This window comes from Piliocolobus tephrosceles, chromosome X (genome assembly GCF_002776525.5).
Source record: "Piliocolobus tephrosceles isolate RC106 chromosome X, ASM277652v3, whole genome shotgun sequence".
NCBI lineage: Eukaryota > Metazoa > Chordata > Mammalia > Primates > Cercopithecidae > Piliocolobus > Piliocolobus tephrosceles.
In genome coordinates, this window is record NC_045455.1 from 87883678 (window position 1) to 87904587 (window position 20910).

Consider the following 20910-nt stretch of genomic DNA (forward strand, 5'->3'; position numbering starts at 1 on the left):
GCAGCTCTGCAGGCTCACTGCCTCCTCTGTTGCTAACCCCAGATCCATTCAGGCTGTGTTGGTAAGGCCCTGGAGCCTGCCGTGAACCATGGTCTCTACCCCAATTTTACTTTCTTTTTGAACTGCCTTACCTCTCCTGCCTATAAGCAGATCACAGCCCGCCGTCTGGCTACCTTCCTTCCTCGTTTACTTGCCTTTCATTACCTTCTCTTTATTTCCCAAAATTCTTCCCCTTCATTTTTCTTGCAGTCTTCTAATCTCCTCCTCCTCTTCTCCTCCACTTCCTTCCCCTTGCCTCTTCTCTCCTCTTTTCTCTCTGAATTTGGAAAGACTATTTTCTTTTCTTTTTTTTTTTTTGAGACGGAGTCTCGCTCTGTCGCCCAGGCTGGAGTGCAGTGGCCAGATCTCAGCTCACTGCAAGCTCTGCCTCCTGGGTTTACGCCATTCTCCTGCCTCAGCCTCCCGAGTAGCTGGGACTACAGGCGCCCGCCACCGCAACCGGCTAGTTTTTTGTATTTTTTTTTTAGTAGAGACGGGGTTTCACCGGGTTAGCCAGGATGGTCTTGATCTCCTGACCTTGTGATCCGCCCATCTCAGCCTCCCAAAGTGCTGGGATTACAGGCTTGAGCCACCACGCCCGGTGGAAAGACTACTTTCAATTGTATTTTGTTTTTTCTTTTCTTTCATTGGAGACAGAGTCTCGCTCTGTTGCCCAGGTTCGAGTGCAGTGGTGCAATCTCGGCTCACTACAACCTCTGCCTCCTGGGTTCAAGCAATTCTCATGCCTCAGCCTCCCATGTAGCTGGGACTATGGGTGCGCACCACCATGCCTGGCTAATTTTTTGTGTTTTAGTAGAGATGGGATTTCACCATGTTGCCCAGGCTGGTCTTCAACTCCTGAGCTCAAGTGATGCACCTGCCTCAGTCTCCCAAAGTGCTGGGATTACAGGCATGAGCCACCCCACCCAGCCTTTTTCCTTTAAAAAATTACTATCTCAGTCAGACATTCATGGTGCGAAAAGAAAATAGCTCCAGCTACGTCCGAGGCCAAGGTGGGAGGATAGCTTGAGCCCAGGAGTTGGAAACTGCAGTGAGCTAGGATCGCACCACTGCACTCCATCCTGGGTGACAGAGCAAGACCCTTTCTCTAACAAATAAAAAAATAGGTGGCTGAGTGGGGTGGCTCACACCTGTAATCCCAGCACTTTGGGAGGCCCAGGCGGGCAGATCACAAGGTCAGGAGATCAAGACCATTCTGGCTAACACGGTGAAATCCCATCTCTACTAAAAATACAAAAAAAAATTTAGCCGGATATAGTGGCAGGCGCCTGTAGTCCCAGCTACCTGGGAGACTGAGGCAGGAGAACGGTGTGAACCCGGGAGGCGGAGCTTGCAGTGAGCCGAGGTGGCGCCACTGCACTCCAGCCTGGGCAACAGAGCGAGACTCCATCTCAAAAAATAAATAAATAAATAAACAAATAAAAAACAGGCTGGGCCCAGTGGTGTATGTCTGTAATCCCAGTGCTTTCAGAGGGAAGCCCAGGGATTTCCAGGCTGCAATGAGCTATGACTATACCACTGCCCTCCAGCCTGTCCATTCAAAATAATAATGAAATAAGCTTAAAAGCAATAGTAATACAAGTTTTAAAAAATTACTGTCACAATAGTATTTCCCCACCTCTCAACTGCAAGGCCCATTCTTCTCTTCATTTTCCCCACCTGCTGCTTGGATTCTTCTTTCACACGCATCTTGCCCACCTCCGTCTTTCTCTGTTTCACTTACACATCTACAATCCTGCTTTCACAAGCATTTTTTTTTTTTTTTGAGACAATGTCTTGCTCTGTTGCCCAGCCTGGAGGGCAGTGGTGCGATCTCAGCTCACTGCAACCTTTGCCTTCCAGGTTCAAGCGATCCTCCTGCCTTGGCGTCCCTAGTAGCTGGGGTTACAGGTGCGCACCACCACACTTGGCTCATTTTTTTTATTTTTGTGGGGACAAGGTTTCACTATGTTGGCCAGACTGGACTCGAACTCCTGACCTCAAGTGATTTGCCCGCCTCAGCCTCCCAAGGTGCTGGGATTACAGGCGTGAGCCACTGTACCTGGCCCACAAACATCCTTACAGATGCGGGAGAGCACCTACTTAGATTGTCTGGCCTGGTTTGCTGCCCATAGTTAAGTAAATACTCAAACCACTCCCAACTGGTAGTCAAGGGCACTGCTTCCCCTTCAACCCCAGGCTTGTAATACTATGAATTTTTGAAGAACATCCAGTTTCTTAGGCCCTCTATCCTTTTATCTTCACATCAGGCTTCCCTTTGAATCATGCGTGTCACTGTCCCGTGCTTGTCTCTCACCCCCGCCCTGATACTCCTCTGGGTACCCCTCCGTTTACTCTATAGGCCCTTGACTTCATCAAACATTTTTTGAGCCCCAGCTACGTGCCAAGCACTGTCCTAGATGCTGGAAATACAGAGTCAGTTATGATATGACTCCTGGGCTGGAAGATCTTATGAATGACAGGGGAGACAGAGACAAGCAGACATGGAAGTCGAAGATGACACAGAGGTCGGGGACGGTGGCTGAGGCCTGTAGTCCCAGCACTTTGAGAGGTCGAGATGGTGGATTGCTTGAGGCCAAGAGTTCAAGACCAGCCTGGCCAACATGGCGAAACCCCATCTCTGCTACGAATAGAAAAATAGCTGGGCATGGTAGTGAACGTCTATAATACCAGCTACTTAGGAGGCTGAGGCATGAGAATTGCTTGAACTGGGAGGCAGAGGTTGCAGTGAGCAGGGATTGCACCACTGCACTCCAGCCTGGGTAACAGAGTGAGACTGTCTCAAAAAAATTTTTTTTTTAAAAATTAAAAAGTTTAAAAAAAAAAACAACACTGTAGCGTGGTAAGTGTTGTGATTGAAGTAAGTTCTGGGAACCCAGGGGAGGGATCTGCACAGCAGACCTGGCTAGGGGAGGGGGAGAGGCAGTGGAAGAGGCTTTCTGAAGGAGCGCATGCTTCATGCTTGGACTGATGGAGATTTTCGAAGGAAAAGGAGAACCAGCAGGGAACGTGGAATAGGATAGGGAGCATGGAATCAGGAGGAGGTTCTTTTGGATAAAGGTAATGAGTTGCACATACTGAATGTGAGGTGCCTTGGGCAACCAAGTAGAGCTTGGTCTAGCAGACACTTGGACACTCCTGTCTGAAGCTCAAGAGAAATGTCTGGGTTGGAAATAGGGATGTTGGCAATGGTAGTTGCATCCCTAGATTTGGACGAAGTGGCTTGGGTGAGGGTGTGGGATGTGAGGATGCAGCCCTCAGGAGTGAGGGTAGGCTCATGCACAAAGCCCCTGAGGGAGACAGGAGCCGGCAGAGCAGTGGGGAGAAAGCAGGAGTGAACCATGCACAGGGTTCCCAGAGGAAGGCCCAGAAGTGGGAGGGCCTGGCCACCAGCAGCAGACACCACAGGGAGGTCCCGTCAGATCGACACTGGGTGGGTGCCATGTCAGTCAGTGCGGGCTTTGGCCAGAGCAGCTTGGGCAGACAGGCAGGAGGAGGAGGCAGGTTGCAGACCTGGGGGTGAAGCGGGCAAAGTGCAAGTAGACGGCACTGAAAAAACTGGGTATGGAGGAGGGAGCTCTAGAGGGGCTGTGGCACAGGGCTGCTGGTGTTCATGGTGCTTCTTTTTCTTTTCTAAAGATGCAAGAGTGTACATTGGACCTTTGCTGCTAGTCCCTGTTCCCCTTCAGATCTTCCTTAGTAAAGTTCGTTTTCTTGTGAGACCCCTTTGATTAACGTCACGACATCTCTCAGCTCAGGGACTCCTAATTCCACTTCAGTAAACCTCTCCAAACTCATTTTTAGCTTTTTGTTTTTCCAATTATTTTCTTCGATATTACTCCATTTATTCCTAAAGCTATTTTCCAGTCAGAAAAGAGATGCTAGCCAGGCGCGGTGGCTCATGCCTGCAATCCCAGCACTTTGGGAGGTCGAGGTAGGTGGATCACCTGAGGTCAGGAGTTCGAGACCAACCTGACCAACATGGCAAAACCCCGTCTCTACTGCAAACACAAAATTAGCCAGGTGTGGTGGTGGCATATGCCTGTAATCCCAGCTACTTGGGAGGCGGAGGCAGGAGAATCGCTTGAACCCAGGATGCAGAAGTTGCAGTGAGCCGAGATCACGCCATTGCACTCCAGCCTGGGCAACAAGAGGGAAACTCCATCTCAAAAAAAAAAAAAAAAAAAGAAAGAAAGAAAAAAAAGAAAAAGAAAGAAAAGAGATGCTATTTCTCACACCCACAATAACAGCACTGGAGGCCAGCCTCTGAGACTCCCTCTGGAGGCTCAGAGGAGGGCCCCTGTTGGGGAGCCTCTCACTTTTGCTCAGAAGCTGCAAAAGATTCGCTCTTCTTTGGCCTCTGGGGATGCTTCAAAAGCTGCACAAATAACTGCAGCCACCATAGCTGCAGAATTAGGTCTCCTGTGTTCCCTTTGTTTGTTACACATCATTGTGACCGCTCACGGCACGGCCCAGTAAAGATAAGAGGCCTTCTGTCATCGGTACCTCCTACTGAACTTGAGCCTAGAAGAAAGATTGCACTCCAGGATAATATACATCACAGTAAATAACACTCCGGTGTCATTCTTGACAGTGTGTTCACAGAGACCTGGCCGCCAGGAACGTGCTTGTCACCCACGGGAAAGTGGTGAAGATATGTGACTTTGGATTGGCTCGAGATATCATGAGTGATTCCAACTATGTTGTCAGGGGCAATGTGAGGCTGCTATTTCCTACTTATTTTTATGCTGCTATTTTGTGTTTTGTCGTTATCATGGTAAACATCTGCACTCACTGTGGTGCATTTTTGATTAATGGTAACATCAAAAAACCCTCACAGCAGTCTGCTTGCTGATGCTTAAAAGGTTTTTCTGCAGCTTCAGGGAATCTTCCATCTATAATAGAAGCTGCGCAAAATAGCATCACATCTGTCCTCGGGCTAGCTAGTCAGAGTGGATCCGTTAGGGGCCTTTGAGTGCAATCCTCACTTTAAAAAACCCCAAATCTCAATGCTTGCACTTACTTCAGTTATCCTAGCTATACAGTGACTACTGAGTTATGTTTTCAATTATGTGAAAAGCTAATCGTCACAAGGCACTTCAAAACATAGATAACACATAAATACATACAAAATGTTAAAGCTAAATACTTAAATATGAATTAATGAATATTTGTCATCCTTTTACTGTTAACACAGGAAGACCTGAAACATGAGTGAATTGGCCGGGTGCATTGGTTCACGCTTGTAATTCCAGTACTTTGGGAGGCTGAGGTGGGCGGATCACGAGGTCAGGAGTTCGATACCAACCTGACCAATATGGCCAAACTCTGTCTCTACTAAAAATACAAAAAATTAGCTGGGCATGGTGGCGTGTGCCTGTAATCCTAGCTGTTTGGGAGACTGAGGCAGGAGAATCGCTTGAACCCAGGAGGTTGAGGTTGCAGTGACCCAAGATCGCACCACTGCACTCCAGCCTGGGCAACAAGAGCGAAACTCCATCTCAAAAAAAAAAAAAAAAAAAAAAAGAGAGCGAATTGACTTGGTAATAAAAAACTAAGGACAGATTTGTTTACAAAAAGAACTATTAGAAGTAATAGATGACACACTTGTGTAGTTGAAAATGTGTGTTTTTAAAGAATTACAACACCTGGCTTGGTGCTGGTGGCTCACACCTTTAATCCCAGGCACTTTGAGAGGCCAAGGTGGGAGGATTGCTTGAGACCGGGAGTTCAAGACCAACCTACGCAACATGGTGAGACACTCGACTGTCTATAAAAAATAAAAAACTAGCTGGGTGTGATGGCACCCGCCTGTAGTCTCAGCTACTTGGAGAGGCTGAAGTGGGAGGATCACTTGAGCCCAGGAGGTCGAGGCTTCTGTGAGCTATGATCATGCCACTGCACTCCAGCCTGGGCAACAGAATGAGACCCTGTCTCAAAAAAGAATTCCCTACTTGTGAAATAATAATAATAATATTAAATGCTGATATAGTGCCTACTATATGCTAAGCATCTAGGTGCTTTATGCATATTAATTCATTTATTCCTCAGAGTACCCACTTGGAAACTGAGGCACAGAAAAGTAACTTGCCCATGGTTACACAGCACGTGGACTTGAACATGAATAGTATGAGCCCCGAATCTGTGCTAACCACTGTGTTGTAGTGTTTCCCGTGAGGGTTTTGCACTTACCTCATAGCCTTGATGTGGGAAAAAAACCAATAAAACCAACATGAAAGCACCTTGTCCAGGGTGAACATCCAGTAAATGTGAAAAGTCAAATGAAACTGTATTCCCACTAGAATCAAATCATCATCTTAGTTGATTTACAGTCTACTCCTAGTCATCATAGACTGCTCATATGTAGTCATTCAGTTTCTACCCCACTAGCTGGTTGTCTCTTATGTGGGAAAGTGAATTCCATTTGGAACCACAATTAATTTCTTTAATTAATCAAATTAACCAGACCTGCCGGCTTGAATCAATAGCTCATCAGTTTGCATATATTTAAAAGAGGGTTTACTTGGCAGATTAAGCATGTGCTGATTAAACGTGTGCTGTGAAGGACTCCTCAACCCATGTAAAAGAAAATCAGTGTAGCCAGGCACGGTTGCTCACACCTGTAATCCCAGCACTTTGGGAGGCTGAGGTGGGTGGATCATGAGGTCAGGAGTTCGAGACCAGCCTGGCCAACATGGTGAAACCCCGTCTCTACTAAAAATACAAAAATCAGCTGGGCATGGTGGTGCATGCCTGTAATGCCAGCTACTCGGGAGGCTGAGGCAGGAGAATCGCTTGAACCAGGGAGTCTGAGGTTGCGGTGAGCTGAGATAGCGCCATTGCACTGCAGCCTGGGCAACAAGAGCAAAACTCCATCTCAAAATAAATAAATAAATAAATGAGAAAGAAAATCAGTACAAAGCTCTGCCCCAGTAATCTACCCATCTTGTGTCTTGATTCTAGTCTGATACTATACTAAGTCAAAACCCCCTTTCATGCTGGTGGAAATTATTAAAGCCACAGAAGCCAGACTGGTATCATTTCTGGAAGTGATGACGTGGGCTCCCCTCCCGACATTCTTGCGGATGACATTTCCACTAAAGGTCTTCCCAGAAATGCTTTAACAGAAGATCTCACCAATTCACTAGTACCCACTTACCCCTAGGCAAGTAACTGGCTATTCCTTAATGGAAAGTACATCTTTCCACTGGAAAGATGGAAAGTTAAACTTACCCATTCCAAGCACAAGCCTTTGTTCAAGAGGAGTGGTAAAGAAATAGGCCTTGTGTTTTAGGCTAGTATTATCAGAATGTTAATTTGAAAGTGAAAACCTTTCACGTGAGGAATGTGATTTTCGCAATAAGGCATTAAGAGTGGTCTTAGGAAGATGATGCATTTTATCTTAATACAAGAGAAAAGAAGTCATGTCTGTATGTGGGAAATTCACCATCTTATTTCCTCTGGGTTTTCCACAGGCCCGTCTGCCTGTAAAATGGATGGCCCCTGAAAGCCTATTTGAAGGGATCTACACCATTAAGAGTGATGTCTGGTCCTACGGAATATTACTGTGGGAAGTCTTCTCGCTTGGTATGTTGGGCAGCTGCTGGCCTCCCTTGACTCTGGGCTTTGCATGCTCTGCTCTCTCGGTACCCCCCGCCCCTCCCCTCAACACTGATGGGTCTTGTATTGCAGCCCAGAACTTGGTGTTTATTTGCTGGTGTCCTTTAGCCTGTCTTCCTCACTGGTCTATAAGCTGCTTGAGAGCATGAACCGTGACTTCTTTTTCCCAGCTGCAGCCCATGTGCCTGCAACAGTGTCTGGCACATGGCAGCTCTCAATACGTGTTTGTTAATGGAATGAATCAATAAACAAATGAAGAACTGGATGAATGGCTGCAATTGGCTCATGTTTTCCTCAGGTGTGAATCCTTACCCTGGCATTCCGGTGGATGCTAACTTCTACAAACTGATTCGAAACGGATTTAAAATGGATCAGCCATTTTATGCTACAGAAGAAATGTAAGTTCAAGTCAGACAGTAATTTGGTTGAAATCAGAAATTCACAGTCTGTCTACTTCCAAATGCATGACCAAAAAAAGTCAAACTCCTTAATGCAAAGTTTATAAGATTCTTTTTTTAAAAAATAGAAGTGAGGTCTTGCTCACCAGGCTGGTCTCAAACTCCTGGCTTCAAGCAATCCTCCTGGCTCAGCCTCCCAAAGTGCTGGGATTACAGGTGTGAGCCACCACACCCAGCTGTCTGATTCCATTTTAAAAAGAAAAGAAAACGCTTCCTTTTTGTTTTGGGAGTTTCTAAACAAAGCCGAACCTTTCCTGTCCCCAGAGGCACCTGCTTCCAGGTTTTAATTCCTTTGCTTGAGGGCTCCATGAAGGTGATTCGATTCTATCCACTACATCGCATTTTTAAAAATGCATTTCTGCCCATCATCTGATTTCTCCTTTCGGATATGAATTCAAAATCTGGTAGAGGACTTGCCACAAAACAAACATGCTGTAAATAAGTAGCTCCAGAGGAATAAATGGTGCTTCATTATATGGAAAATGATCCATTTTGCTTCATTCAGACTTCTTCATCTTGTTCCTTGTTCTACTGCTTTTACAGATACATTATAATGCAATCCTGCTGGGCTTTTGACTCAAGGAAGCGGCCATCCTTCCCTCATTTGACTTCATTTTTAGGATGTCAGCTGGCAGATGCGGAAGAAGCGGTACGTAGCAGCTAGGACTTTATAAAGCTTTATAAAGGAAATTGGTAAATTAAAACACTTGTTGCTGACTTCCTATGAACCAAAGGTACCAAGTTCTCATTCTCATCACAGTTTTTCTTGGTTGCCCTTGCAAAGTTGTGTGGGGTAAAACTTTATTTATTTATTTGTTTATTTATCTATTTATTTGTTGAGACAGGGTCTCACTCTGTGGCCCAGGCTGGAGTGTGTGATGTGATCACGGCTCACTGCAGCTTCGACCTCCCAAGCTCAAGCAATCCTCCAGCCATAGCCTTCCAAGTCGCTAGGACCACGGGATAGCACCACCACGCCAGGCTTATGTTTTTATTTTTTGTAGAAATAGGGTAGCACTGTATTGCCCAGGCTGGTCTTGAACTCCTGGGCTCAAGCAGTTCCCCCACCTCAGCCTCCCAAAGTGCTGGGATCATAGGGTATGAGCTACTGTGCCTGCCCTAAGACATATTTATTGATACAAATGTTTTTAGAAAAAAAAAAACACCTTTCCTGATTTCAGCCAAATGATTAATACATTAAAAGCTCTTAAGTGTTCAGTGCAGTGAAGCAGACAACTAAATAAAACTAAATAAAAATAATCCCTGGCCTCCAGAAGCCACTAGCCCTTTCTTATGAAGCATGAGTGTGGAAGAATCACAGGACTCAATCACGCTATATGGTAGCATGGACAGAGCATTGGCCTGGAGTTCTGAGGGCTGAATACCAGCTCTACCACTCTGTCTCCCAATTGTGTCCATTATAGCAAATCACTTTACTTCTCTAAGCATCCGTTTTCTCACCTGTAAAATGGGTTGTTACGTTAGATTATCTTTTGAGCTTTGGGAACTTGGAATTTCTTTGCTAATGGTTCCCCCGTCAGCACCACCACCTGGTGTAGTGGAAAGAGCCATCTCCAGATGAAGTAAATAAAGGAGAGAACCTTGAGCTCCCAATACTGAGGTTCTCATCTTGGCTCCATCATTTACTTGATAAGTCACTTAATCTTTTGGGGAGTCTCCGTCTCAGTTTCTTTACCTGAAATATGTGATTAACAAATCTCGCCTCACGGAGTTGTAAGAAGGAGTAAATCAGGTGATGTATGTGAAAAGAGTTAGCCCATAGTGGGCACTTAGTATTTACTCAATAAAATATTAGTTAAATATCAATCTGATTTTTAAGTGGATTGTCTGTCCTCCTTTCTAAACTGTTGAGAGTCTGTTTTCAGTTCTGTATTCTCTACATAGACCTGGGTAGATAGTGTGTCCTTTCCTACTGCTGTGATGTGTTTTTGAAAATTACATAGAAACTAGGTTATTTTCGGAGAATTAGGTCAAAAGGCTGGAGGAAATGGAAAGCCCCCAACAGACTTATCCTATTGCACAGATACCTGTAAACTGTTAATGACACTGTAAGGTAAACTGAAAGAAGAGTTATAGAATGAAACAGGAAGTGAGCTGGGAAAGAAAGAATATATATGTACACGTATAGCTAGCTATCTATACACTTTTTTTTCAGACAGGATCTTGCTCTGTCATCCAGGCTGGAGTGCAGTGGCATGATCTCAGCTCACTGCAGCCTCCGCACTGTGGGCTCAAGCAATCCTCCCACCTCAGCCTTCCAAGTAGTACACACCACCAGGCCCAGCTATTTCTTTTTTTTTGTATTTTTGGTAGACACGGGCTCTCACTGTGTTGCCCAGGCTGTTCTCAAACTTTTGAGCTCAAGTGGTCCACCTGCCTCAGCCTCCCAAAGTGCTAGGATTATAGGCATCAGCCACCAAGCCTGGCTAAGAGAGGACTGATCGATGTTACTCGTTGCGTAGTTGGGTGTGGATTTGTGGGGAACTTATTTGAGCTGGATGTGAGGACTGAATAGCATCTTGGCTGCTGGAGAGTAGAGGGTGGGATATTCCAGGATGAATGAATAATATAAATAAAAGTCCAAAGTTGAAGCAGTAGAGTGGCAAGTAAATGGCTGTGCCTAATATACAGGGAGAATGGGGGAGTAGAGAGGAAAACAAAAATGTAAAGGTCGTGTCGCCAAGATGGAGGCTTCAGGACCACTTGGGTCTTGGTTTGAGCTTCTCCTTTCACGTCCCCATACCCACAGGATGTCCAGATCCCCTTCCCTCTGTTTAGGGGGCCTGTCAGGTATCAGGAACCGTTGAACGGCAACATATCTGTGCATGATTAATCAGCTGAGGGAATCCATGCTCAGGGACAGACAGTTCACCAACCTTTTCTCCCAGTTCCTTCCACTCTGTTCCCTGACCCTCTGTGACCAGTGTCAAAAGCACCCAGCGAAAATGGTAGCTCCTTTAAGCAGGTTAGATAACAGGCCCCCACGGCCCGTTGGGGCGGGTCACACATGTAATCCCAGCACTCTGGGAGGCTGAGGTGGGCAGATCACTTGAGGTCATGAGCTCCAGACCAGCCAGGCCAACATGCCTAAACCCCATCTCTACTAAAAACAAAACATTAGCCGGGCGTGGTGGCGTGCGCCTGTAGTCCCAGCTACTTGGGAGGCTGAGGCAGGAGAATCTCTTGAACCTGGGAGGTGAAGGTTGCAGTGAGCCGAGATGGCACCACCACACTCCAGCCTGGGTGACACAGTGAGACTCTGTCTCAAAAAAGAAAAAGAAAGAAAAAGAGAAAGAAAGAGAGGAAGGAGGGAAGGAAGGAAGGAAGGAAGGGGAGAAAGAAAGAAAAAAGAAAGAAAGAAGGAAAGAAGGCAGGCAGGAAGGCAGGGAGGGAGGAAGGAAGGAAGGAAGGAAGGAAGGAAGGAAGGAAGGAAGGGAGGAAGGGAGGGAGGGAGGGAAAGGAAAGGAAAGGAAGGAAGGGAAATGCACCCCTTCTCCGGGTGGGAGGAATCCAGAGAGAAGCCCCTTAGTCAGGGCTCATGCAGCCTGCCCCAGTCTAAGCCAGTCTGAAGGAGGGGAGCTTGGAGTGGATCTCAGCCATCTTGCCCGCTCTGCTGGGCACTTTTTTTGGTGCAAGGCAGAACCCACACAGTCACGCAGGCAGCCCTGCCCACTCTGCACAATCCTATCTAGTCCCTTGGTTGGAAAACTGGCCTTGTCACCTTCCCCGGGGTGATCTTCCCCGGTACATCTGTGAATGGTTTTGTAGAATCTTCTCCCCTCCCCTCCCCTCCCCTCTCCTCTCCTCATTTATTTTTTTTTTGACACAGAGTCTCGCTCTGTCACCCAGGCTGGAGAGCAGTGGCACGATCTCAGCTTACTGCAATCTCCACCTCTCGGGTTCAAGTGATTCTCGGGCCTCAGCCTTCCGAGTAGCTGGGACTACAGGCACGCGCCACCACGCCCAGCTGATTTTTGTTTTTGGCAGAGATGGGGTTTCACCATATTGTCCAGGCTAGTCTCAAACTCCTGACCTCATGGTCTGCTCACCTCAGTCTTCAAAAGTGCTGAGATTACAGGCATGAGCCACCCCACCCGGCCCTATTTTCTTTTCTTTTTAATTTAGTGTTTTTAGACAGAGTCTCACTCCGTCACCCAGGCTGGAGTGCAGTGGCATGATCTCGGCTCACTGCAACCTCCACCTCCCGGGTTCAAGCGGTTCTCGTGCCTCAGCCTCCTGAGTAGCTGGGATTACAAGCACCTACCACCACGCCTGGCTAATGTATCTGTAGTAGAGACGGGGTTTTACCATGTTGGCCAGGCTGGTCTCAAACTCCTGAGCTCAAGCGATTTGCCAGCCTCGGCCTCCCAATGTGCTGGGATTATAGGCATGAGCCACCGTGCCCGGCCAGAGTCTTTGTTTCTGCATCAAGGACTAGGGAAGGAAAAGGGCCCTCAGAGAACCAGGGAGAAAGAGTGGGAAATACATGGAGAAAACATAGGTTAAGGCTTTTATGTCTAACCTCAGCACCAATGGGGTTAGATCAGGGAGATCATTGATTACATGATTACACGCCTAGGCATTTAGACAGTGGTGAACCGATGAAGATTTTTAGGATGGACGAACATGTTTCAATCTTTAAGAACCAGATCAAATATTCTGTGCTCTGCAAAGCCTCCCCCAATTTCCCTAGTCAGATCTCAGTCTCCTTCTGAATTCCCATAACACTTTCAGATATAACTCCATGTGAGACTCAAATCCTAGTGTAGGATGACTTTATTTTATGGGTCTCTGTCGTCACTAGACTTCAATAGTGAGGGTAAGTACTATTTCCTGTTCATCTTTACACCCCATGGGGTAGCGCTTGCCCTGTGAGATTAAATAAATGAGTGAAGTCAGCATGAAAGCAAGTTGGAGACTACATCTGTTTGGTTCATCATTATAGACCCTGCTGCTAACATGATGCTTAGCATGTAGAAGGTGCTCAGCAAACGTTTCTGGAATGAGAAAGAAAAGGAGAGCGTAAAAGGAAGTTTGGAAAAGTGAGGCAGAAGATGAGATGTCAGGACTTCAGCTGAGAGGGGCAGCAGCAGCCAGGATGGGCACGCTGAGGGAGCGCACTAGGCAGGGGCCGTGGGCTGATGAAAGGGAGCACATGCTTGTCCCCTGTTTCAGAAAAGGGGTCTGAACTAACATCACCTCCCCTCTCCTACTTGGCCCCATAAATTATAGGAAATATGGGGGTTTTTTTGTTTGTTTGTTTTTTGTTTTTTTTTTTAAAGAGAAGGGAGGGCAAGCGTCGTGGCTGACACTTATAATCCCAGCACTTTGGGAGGCTGAGGCACAAGCATAGGTTGAGCTCAGGAGTTCAAGGCCAGTCTGGGCAACATGGTAAAACCCTGTCTCTACAAAAGAACTTAAAAATTAGCCAGGCGTGGTGGTGCCTGCCTGTGGCCCCAGCTGCTAGGGAGGCTGACGTGGGAGGATCGCTTGAGTCGGAGGGGGGTGGTCATGGCTGCAGTGAGCCATGATCGTGCCACTGTTCTCTAACCTGGGTGACGGAGCAAGACTCTGTCTCAACAAAACTAAACTAAACTTAAATAAAGTTGAGGCCATAATTGGCTTTGAAAGTAAGAAAGAGATCTTTTTGTGGACCAGAAACTGTGGAAAATCCCTGAGACAATGAAATCAGTTACAATTGCAGTGCAGAGGGAAAACCCACAACAGAGGATGCCTGGAAAAACAAGTTGAAGGCTAACATAAAGGCAGCAGGAAGTCCTGGGACCCTTCAAAAGTTCTGAAGCGGGAGCGGCCACATGGTGAAATCAACATAAGATTAAATGTGGGTGCTAAAAATGTAAGAATGATATTGGTGAGATAGAAATGTAACATATAACTTCCGGTTCAGTACAGGGGTAAAAAATGACTTTAGAAAACATAATCAGTCCAACAAAATGGGGAAGAGAGAAATAAAGAGAATTCATGGAAATAGAAAACACAAAAGTAGCTGGGTGTGGTGGTGCACACTTGTAGTTCTAGCTACTCAGGAGGCTGAGCTGGGAGGATCCCCTGAGCCTAGGAAGTTGAGGCTGCAGTGAGCTATAACTGGGCTGCTGCACTCCAATTGTAGGCAAAGGAGAGAGACCCCATATCTAAAGAATAAAATAAATAAATAAATAAAAATTGAAAATACAAAAATAAAACACAAAATGGCAACCAGCAGTAAGCCTACTTAGGAAAGAGAATCTCCGAATAATAAAATTGTTATCATACATTGTTAGTGGACGCTGCATTCACTCATCTCGATGCAACGTAATAAAAAGTCACCCAACCAAAAAAGCCCCCAAATTTATACACCAAAATTAAAAATCAGCTGGATGTGGTAGTTCACGCCTGCAATCCTAGCACTTTGGGAGGCCAAGGCAGGTGGATCACCTGAGGTCAGGAGTTCGAGACCAGCCTGGTCAACCTGGTGACACCCCCATCTCTACTAAAAAGACAAAAATTAGTTGTGCATGGTGGCAGACAGCGTTAATCCCAGTTACTTAGGAGGCTGAGGCATGAGAATTGCTTGAAGCCAGGCGGTGGAGGTTGCAGTGAGCCTAGACTGCACCATTGCACTCCAGCCTGGGTGACAAGTACGAAACTCTGTCTCAAAAAATAAATAAAATAAAAATCATGCTTCTTAAGGAAGCTTTGCTTAAGAAGAAGAAGGGGAAATAGAGAAGGGTCACTTAAAGCAATGGAAAAGAGTGATATATTACAACTATACCCAGTAACTAGCTATGGGAGTAGAGAGACATTGAGGTGTCAGAGATGGTTCTAGAAACTTGTAGACAGTGAGACTGGATGAAGAGCATATGTGAGTTAATTTAGGTGGAAGATTGGAACTGTTACTGGTATTTGTGCTACACAACCTTCATGAGATAGTTAGAAATTCAGTGGTAGAGACATACATTTGGATTCAGCAGGTTCAAAAAATGCTAACTAACTGCTATGTCTACTTCACAAAAGGTATGCATGAGTAGTTACTGTTCATCCTTCAGGGTACAAGCAAAGCTGTCATTGTGCAAGCCCTGGTTCACAATGGATATATTTTGGGTCAAAGGATAGATACACACACACACACACACACACCCCACACATAATTTTCTAGAAAGAAAAGTGATGTGTAGGAGGCAGTCTGGACAGTTCACACCAAAACTGTCAAAAAACAAAGATAAAGAAGTAGACAGTAACAAGGGCTGTGGGAAGGGAGCAAATCTATAAAATTTAAATAGAATGCATGATTCTTAAATCATAAAGTTCTTATAAACAAATAATAATAATAATATATCACCTTTTAAACAGTTCTTTCTTTTAGAGACAGGGTCTTGCTATGTTGGCCAGGTTGGTCTTGAACTCTTGGCCTCAAGCAATCCTCCCGCCCTGGCCTCCCAAAGTGCTAGGATTGCAGAGGTGAGCCACTGTTCCCAGCCTGTACAGCCTTTTATGTATATAAAAGGCAAAGAAAATAGGCAGGCTATTCAAAATTAAAATCAAATGAACATAAAGTATAGGAAAAAGGCCCAACTTTGCACATAGTGAAACATATATAGTTAAGGAGATAGAACGTCTCGCTCAGCGAAAGAGAAGAGATGTGAGAGGCTGACATACCCATTGATCAGAAGGCTCTGGAAAATGTAGAGGCACTGTTGATAGGAGTAGAAATAAATACAACCTTTCTGCAGGGCAGCCTGGCCTTGTGTATCACAGTTCAAGTGTGTATCTTTTTTGATCCAGCAATTCCACTTCTGCTTATCCCAACGTCAGATTAGATCGAGTGTGCGCTTTTCAGTTTGTTTTGTATGACCAGTGGGTCAAAAGGTTAATTATGACACATCAGTACTATGGAACTCTAGGCTGCCGTGAAAAAAAAATATGTGGCCATCCTTAGTGAATAATGTAAATATGGCACACAGGCAACATATGAGCAGTATAACAACAATATATTGATAATTCAAAAATAAGGTTCTAAAAGAGAATATACAACCTGAGCCCACAGACACAAAAGTGTATATGCATAGCAAGCTGTCTATAATGGTGGGTACTTGTCATGACTTGCAGCCTTTTTTCTTTTTCTTTTTTTTTTTTTTTTTTTTTTGAGATGGAGTCTTGCTCTGTCACCCAGGCTGGAGTGCAGTGGCACAATCTAGGCTCACTGCAGCCTCCGCCTCCCAGGTTCAAGCAATTCTCCTGCCTTAGCCTCCCAAGTAGCTGGGACTGCAGGCGTGTGCCACCACACCCGGTTCGTTTTGTATTTTTAGTAGAAACAGGGTTTCTCCGTGTTGGCCAGGCTGGTCCCGAACTCCCAACCTCAGGTGATCTGCCCGCCTCAGCATCCCAAAGTGTTGGGATTACAGGCATGAGCCACTGCACCCAGCCTTCTATATCTCTTTCTTTTTTTCTCAAATTATCTATGTGAATGCATGTTAACTTCATATTTGGGAAAGGAAAGTAAATCTCTTCATTTCAGAAAAAAAAGTTAAAAGTCGTGAAACTCCCAAGGGAAAACTCCAGAATCAGTCCCTTGTATTATTAACTCCGTAATGAACAGATTTCTTTCTGTGGCCTTTCTCTTTTATGATTTTTCTGCATGGTTTTAGGATTTCTAGAGTGACATTTTATATCTAAGAGCAGACTCAATAATGAAATAAAATATTTGACTATGACTTGATTTCTCCATTAATAAAAGGACCAAAATTGCTTTTTTAGTTCTATAGAATACCCTCTGAGACCTACGCATAATAAAAGTACCTGTCTACACGTTTCCTGAAAACATATACCTCTATTATACATCAGTTTAGACATTTTGCAAGTGATGTCTAGGCCGGGTGTAGTAGCTCACACCTGTAATTGCAGAACTTTGGGAGGGCGGCGTGGTGGGGGATCACTTGAGCCCAGGAGTTTGAGACCAGCCTGGGCAACATAGTGAGACCTCATCTTTACAAAAAATAAAAAAATTAGCGGGATATGGTGGAGCCTGCCTGTGGTCCCAGCTGCTCAGGAGGTTAAGGTGGGAGGATTGCTCAAACCCAGAACATCAAGGCCACGGTGAGCTATGGTTGTGCCACTGCACTCCAGTCTGGGCAACAGAGCGAGACTCTGTCTCAAAAAATAAATAAACAAACAAAAAAAAAAACAAAAAAAGTAATTGTCTATATAGAACAATTGGTTTTTATTTAAATAATTTGTGGCTGGGCGTGGTGGCTCAAGCCTGTAATCCCAGGCTGAGATTAGGGAGGCCGAGACGGGCGGATCACGAGGTCAGGAGATCGAGACCATCCTGGCTAACATGGTGAAACCCCGTCTCTACTAAAAATACAAAAAACTAGCCGGGCGAGGTGGCGGGCGCCTGTGGTCCCAGCTACTCGGGAGGCTGAGGCAGGAGAATGGCATGAACCCGGGAGGCGGAGCTTGCAGTGAGCTGAGATCCGGCCACTGCACTCTACCCTGGGTGACAGAGCGAGACTCCATCTCAAAAAAAAAAATAAATAAATAAATAAATAAATAAATAAATAAATAAAATAAAATAAAGAATTTGTAATATGGGTGCATAACATGTACATCTACATCAGATGGTAATCAGTGTTCTGTCTCTTTCCCACATTCAGATGTATCAGAATGTGGATGGCCGTGTTTCGGAACGTCCTCACATCTACCAAAACAGGCAACCTTTCAGCAGAGAGATGGATTCAGGGCCAGTCTCTCCGCAGGCTCAGGTCGACGATTCATAGAGGAACAATTTAGTTTTAAGGACTTCATCCCTCCACCTATCCCTAACAGGCTGTAGATTACCTAAACAAGATTAATTTCATCACTAAAAGAAAATCTATTATCAACTGCTGCTTCGCCAGACTTTTCTCTAGAAGCTGTCTGCATTTACTCTTGTTTTCAAAGGGACTTTTGTAAAATCAAATCATCCTGTCACAAGGCAGAAGGAGCTGATAATGAACTTTATTGGAGCATCAACCTGCATCCAAGGCCTTCTCAGACTGGCTTGAGTGAATTGTGTACCTGAAGTACAGTATATTCTTGTAAATACATAAAACAAAAGCATTTTGCTAAGGAGAAGCTCATATGATTTTTTAAATCTATGTTTTAAAATAATATGTAACTTTTTCAGCTATTTAGTGATATATTTTATGGATGGGAATAAAATTTCTACTACAGAATTGCCCGTTATTGAATTATTTACATGGTATAATTAGGGCAGGTCTTAACTGGAGTTCATGAACCCCCTGAAACTGTGCACCCATAGCTACCTACACATTCCTTCCAGAGCACATGTGCTTTTACCCCAAGATATAAAGGATGTGTAGGCGGCTATGGTTGTCACAGCCTAAGATTTCTGCAGCAACAAGGGTTGTATGGGGGGAAGTTTATAATGAATAGGCGTTCTAGCATAAAGAGTAATACATCACCTACACTCTTTGGCGGCCTTCCCAGACTCAGGGCCAGTCAGAAGTAACATGGAGGATTAGTATTTTCAATAAATTACTCTTGTCCCCACAGTTCCCTTTGTTTTATTTTTATTTGTTTGTTTGATGTTTTAGTGACAGGGTCTTACCCTGTCCCCCAGGCTGGAGTGGAGTGGTGAGATCACAGCTCACTGCAGCCTGAAACTTGTGGCCTCAAGCGATCCTCCCACTTCAGCCTCCTGAGTGGCTGGGACTACAAGCACATGCCACCATGCCGAGCTAATTTTAAAAGTTTTTTGTAGAGATAGTGTCTTGCTATGTTGCACAGGCTGCTCGCAAATTCTTGGCCTCCAACAGTCCTCTTGCCTCAGCCTGCTAAAGTGCTGGGATTACAGGTGTGAGCCACGGCGACCAGCCCCCTTTGTCCTTTGAAGCTTAGCACCCTCCATCCCATAGGTTTATGAACTTGGCTTGTGCCCGCCTCACCCCGCCCACCTCCGCTTATACAACAGGTGCCACCAAATTCTGCCTCTTCTTTCTCCTCGACCTCCTGTTGCCTGTAGTGGTGAGGACAAGGACTCTGGAACTGGTCAGCCCAGGTTGGAATTCTCTGTTCACCTGGTCTTAGCTGTGTCACCAGGGGCAAGTAACGCAACTTCTCTAGCCTCAGTTTCCTTTTCTGGAAAATGGGACCACTAATGACATCTCTTTTATAGAGTTGCTGGAAGAATTAGATGAATTAAATATATAACGCATGTAGCTTAGAAATATAGAAATACAGAATATAAATATATACATCATGTAGCTCAATGCCTGGCACCTAAGTGTGACCTAATAGCATCATCTGTGCTTTCCTTTATAGTTTTAATCCTTTGCCTAGTACCAGTTCACCATAAACTCCCTTAGATTACCAGTCCTTTTAATGGCAGCAGTGGCCTATCTGGAATGACCACTGCAAAGACGCTGGCTGCACTGTGGGAGCCACAGGGGCTGTGCGCTCCATGGAGCTGGCAGGAGCCCCGCCCTCTTTTGAGATGGCAGAGTGGGAGCCCCACCCTCCTGGGAGCAGCTGCCACCAGACTAGTGGTGGCTGAGGACTCAGGTGTCCCTGCACTCCCAGCTGGGGAAGCCCTTCCTGCCCCCACTGCTCACAAGTGTCTGCTCTTGCTGCCTCGCCTCTTCCCACTCCTGGTGGCACTCAGATTTTGCAGCAAAGTTGAGGCTGAGCCCCATGCACTGTCGCCACCCTGCCAGGTGCGTGTGCACTTAGGGTGGCGCTGACATGCCAGCTCCCTGCTGCCTTGGCCCCCTCTGGACTTTGGACACCGACCAGCACAGGAGGGAGGCCAAGCCGGGGCTAAGGGTGGCTGGGCATGGTCCTGCAGGTGCCCCTCAGCAGGAACAGCCTGGGCACCGTGGATGACATAATTGATGGGTAGCAGGAGGCAGATAGGCTGCTGGGCAGAAGGGGTCCGGTCCCCAGTGAAGCCCCCCTTTCAAGCCAGGGACTGCCTGAAGCATGGGGGCCAGGCTGTCAGTTCCAGGTGGAGCCCCAGCAGGGAGTGAGAAATTCTGGTGCTTTTTCCCCTGGCCCATGCAACAACAATCAGCATGTACTTTCTCCTTTCTGAAGCCCATTCACCTCTCCACTTCCTGCACCCTCCTCCCCGCCCCCCACAACTCAGCCAGACTTGCAGAGACCTCAGGACAACTTGCCTGTGGAAAGGAGCTACCCACTTCGGGTCTCCTGAGAGCCGTTCTGTTGCTCAGTGACGCTCCTCTCTGGCTTGTTCACCCTCCACATGTCTGAGTGCCTCATTCTTCCTGGACACTGGACAAGAACTTCGGACCCACTGAAAGGTGGGACTGAAAGAACTGTACCAACCTGGTGACAAGGGGAGAAGACATGTGGCCCTCCAGGGCACCCAGACCTAGGGGCTCCCCAGCCTCTTTGGGGCTCTGTGGTTCCCGGCGTCTCCAAGCTGCCAGGCCACCGTGTTCCCCTCATCCAGACACGGGGGCCTGCAGCGGAAGCAGCATGTGGTATATCTAGCCCAGCTGTAGCCTCACCCTCAGCTGGCCCCTGTGCCAGTGCCTGGAGCTGCGCACCCTGCTGCAGCAGTGAGCGTGCCTGGCTGCACACAGTGGTCAGACCCTTGGTCACTAACCCACGCAACCCTCCTGGCTCTGCGCCTGCTTTGCCTTTGGCAGGTGTGGGATCTGGGCCCATAGTGCAAGCTGAGCCAGTCTGCTGGGCTGCGTGGGCGGAATAAGCCTAGAGGCTGCGAGCA

General features: G+C 46.3%; 1 protein-coding gene across 2 annotated transcripts in view; it reads left to right on the forward strand.

The window, feature by feature from the left end:
• The window catches only part of FLT3 (fms related receptor tyrosine kinase 3), a 102838-nt gene extending 84465 nt beyond the window's left edge, over positions 1–18373 (forward strand). Inside the window, exons 20-24 of one of the 2 annotated variants that reach the window (XM_023208738.1) lie at positions 4655–4777; positions 7536–7647; positions 7979–8078; positions 8682–8787; positions 17813–18373. In XM_023208738.1, coding sequence (XP_023064506.1) covers positions 4655–4777; positions 7536–7647; positions 7979–8078; positions 8682–8787; positions 17813–17935 — 564 coding nt within the window. In that variant the 3' untranslated portion in view covers positions 17936–18373. The remainder of the gene's footprint in view (positions 1–4654; positions 4778–7535; positions 7648–7978; positions 8079–8681; positions 8788–17812) is intronic. The other variant, XM_023208739.1, reaches the window with a different exon arrangement.
• The last annotated feature ends 2537 nt before the right edge of the window (positions 18374–20910 follow it).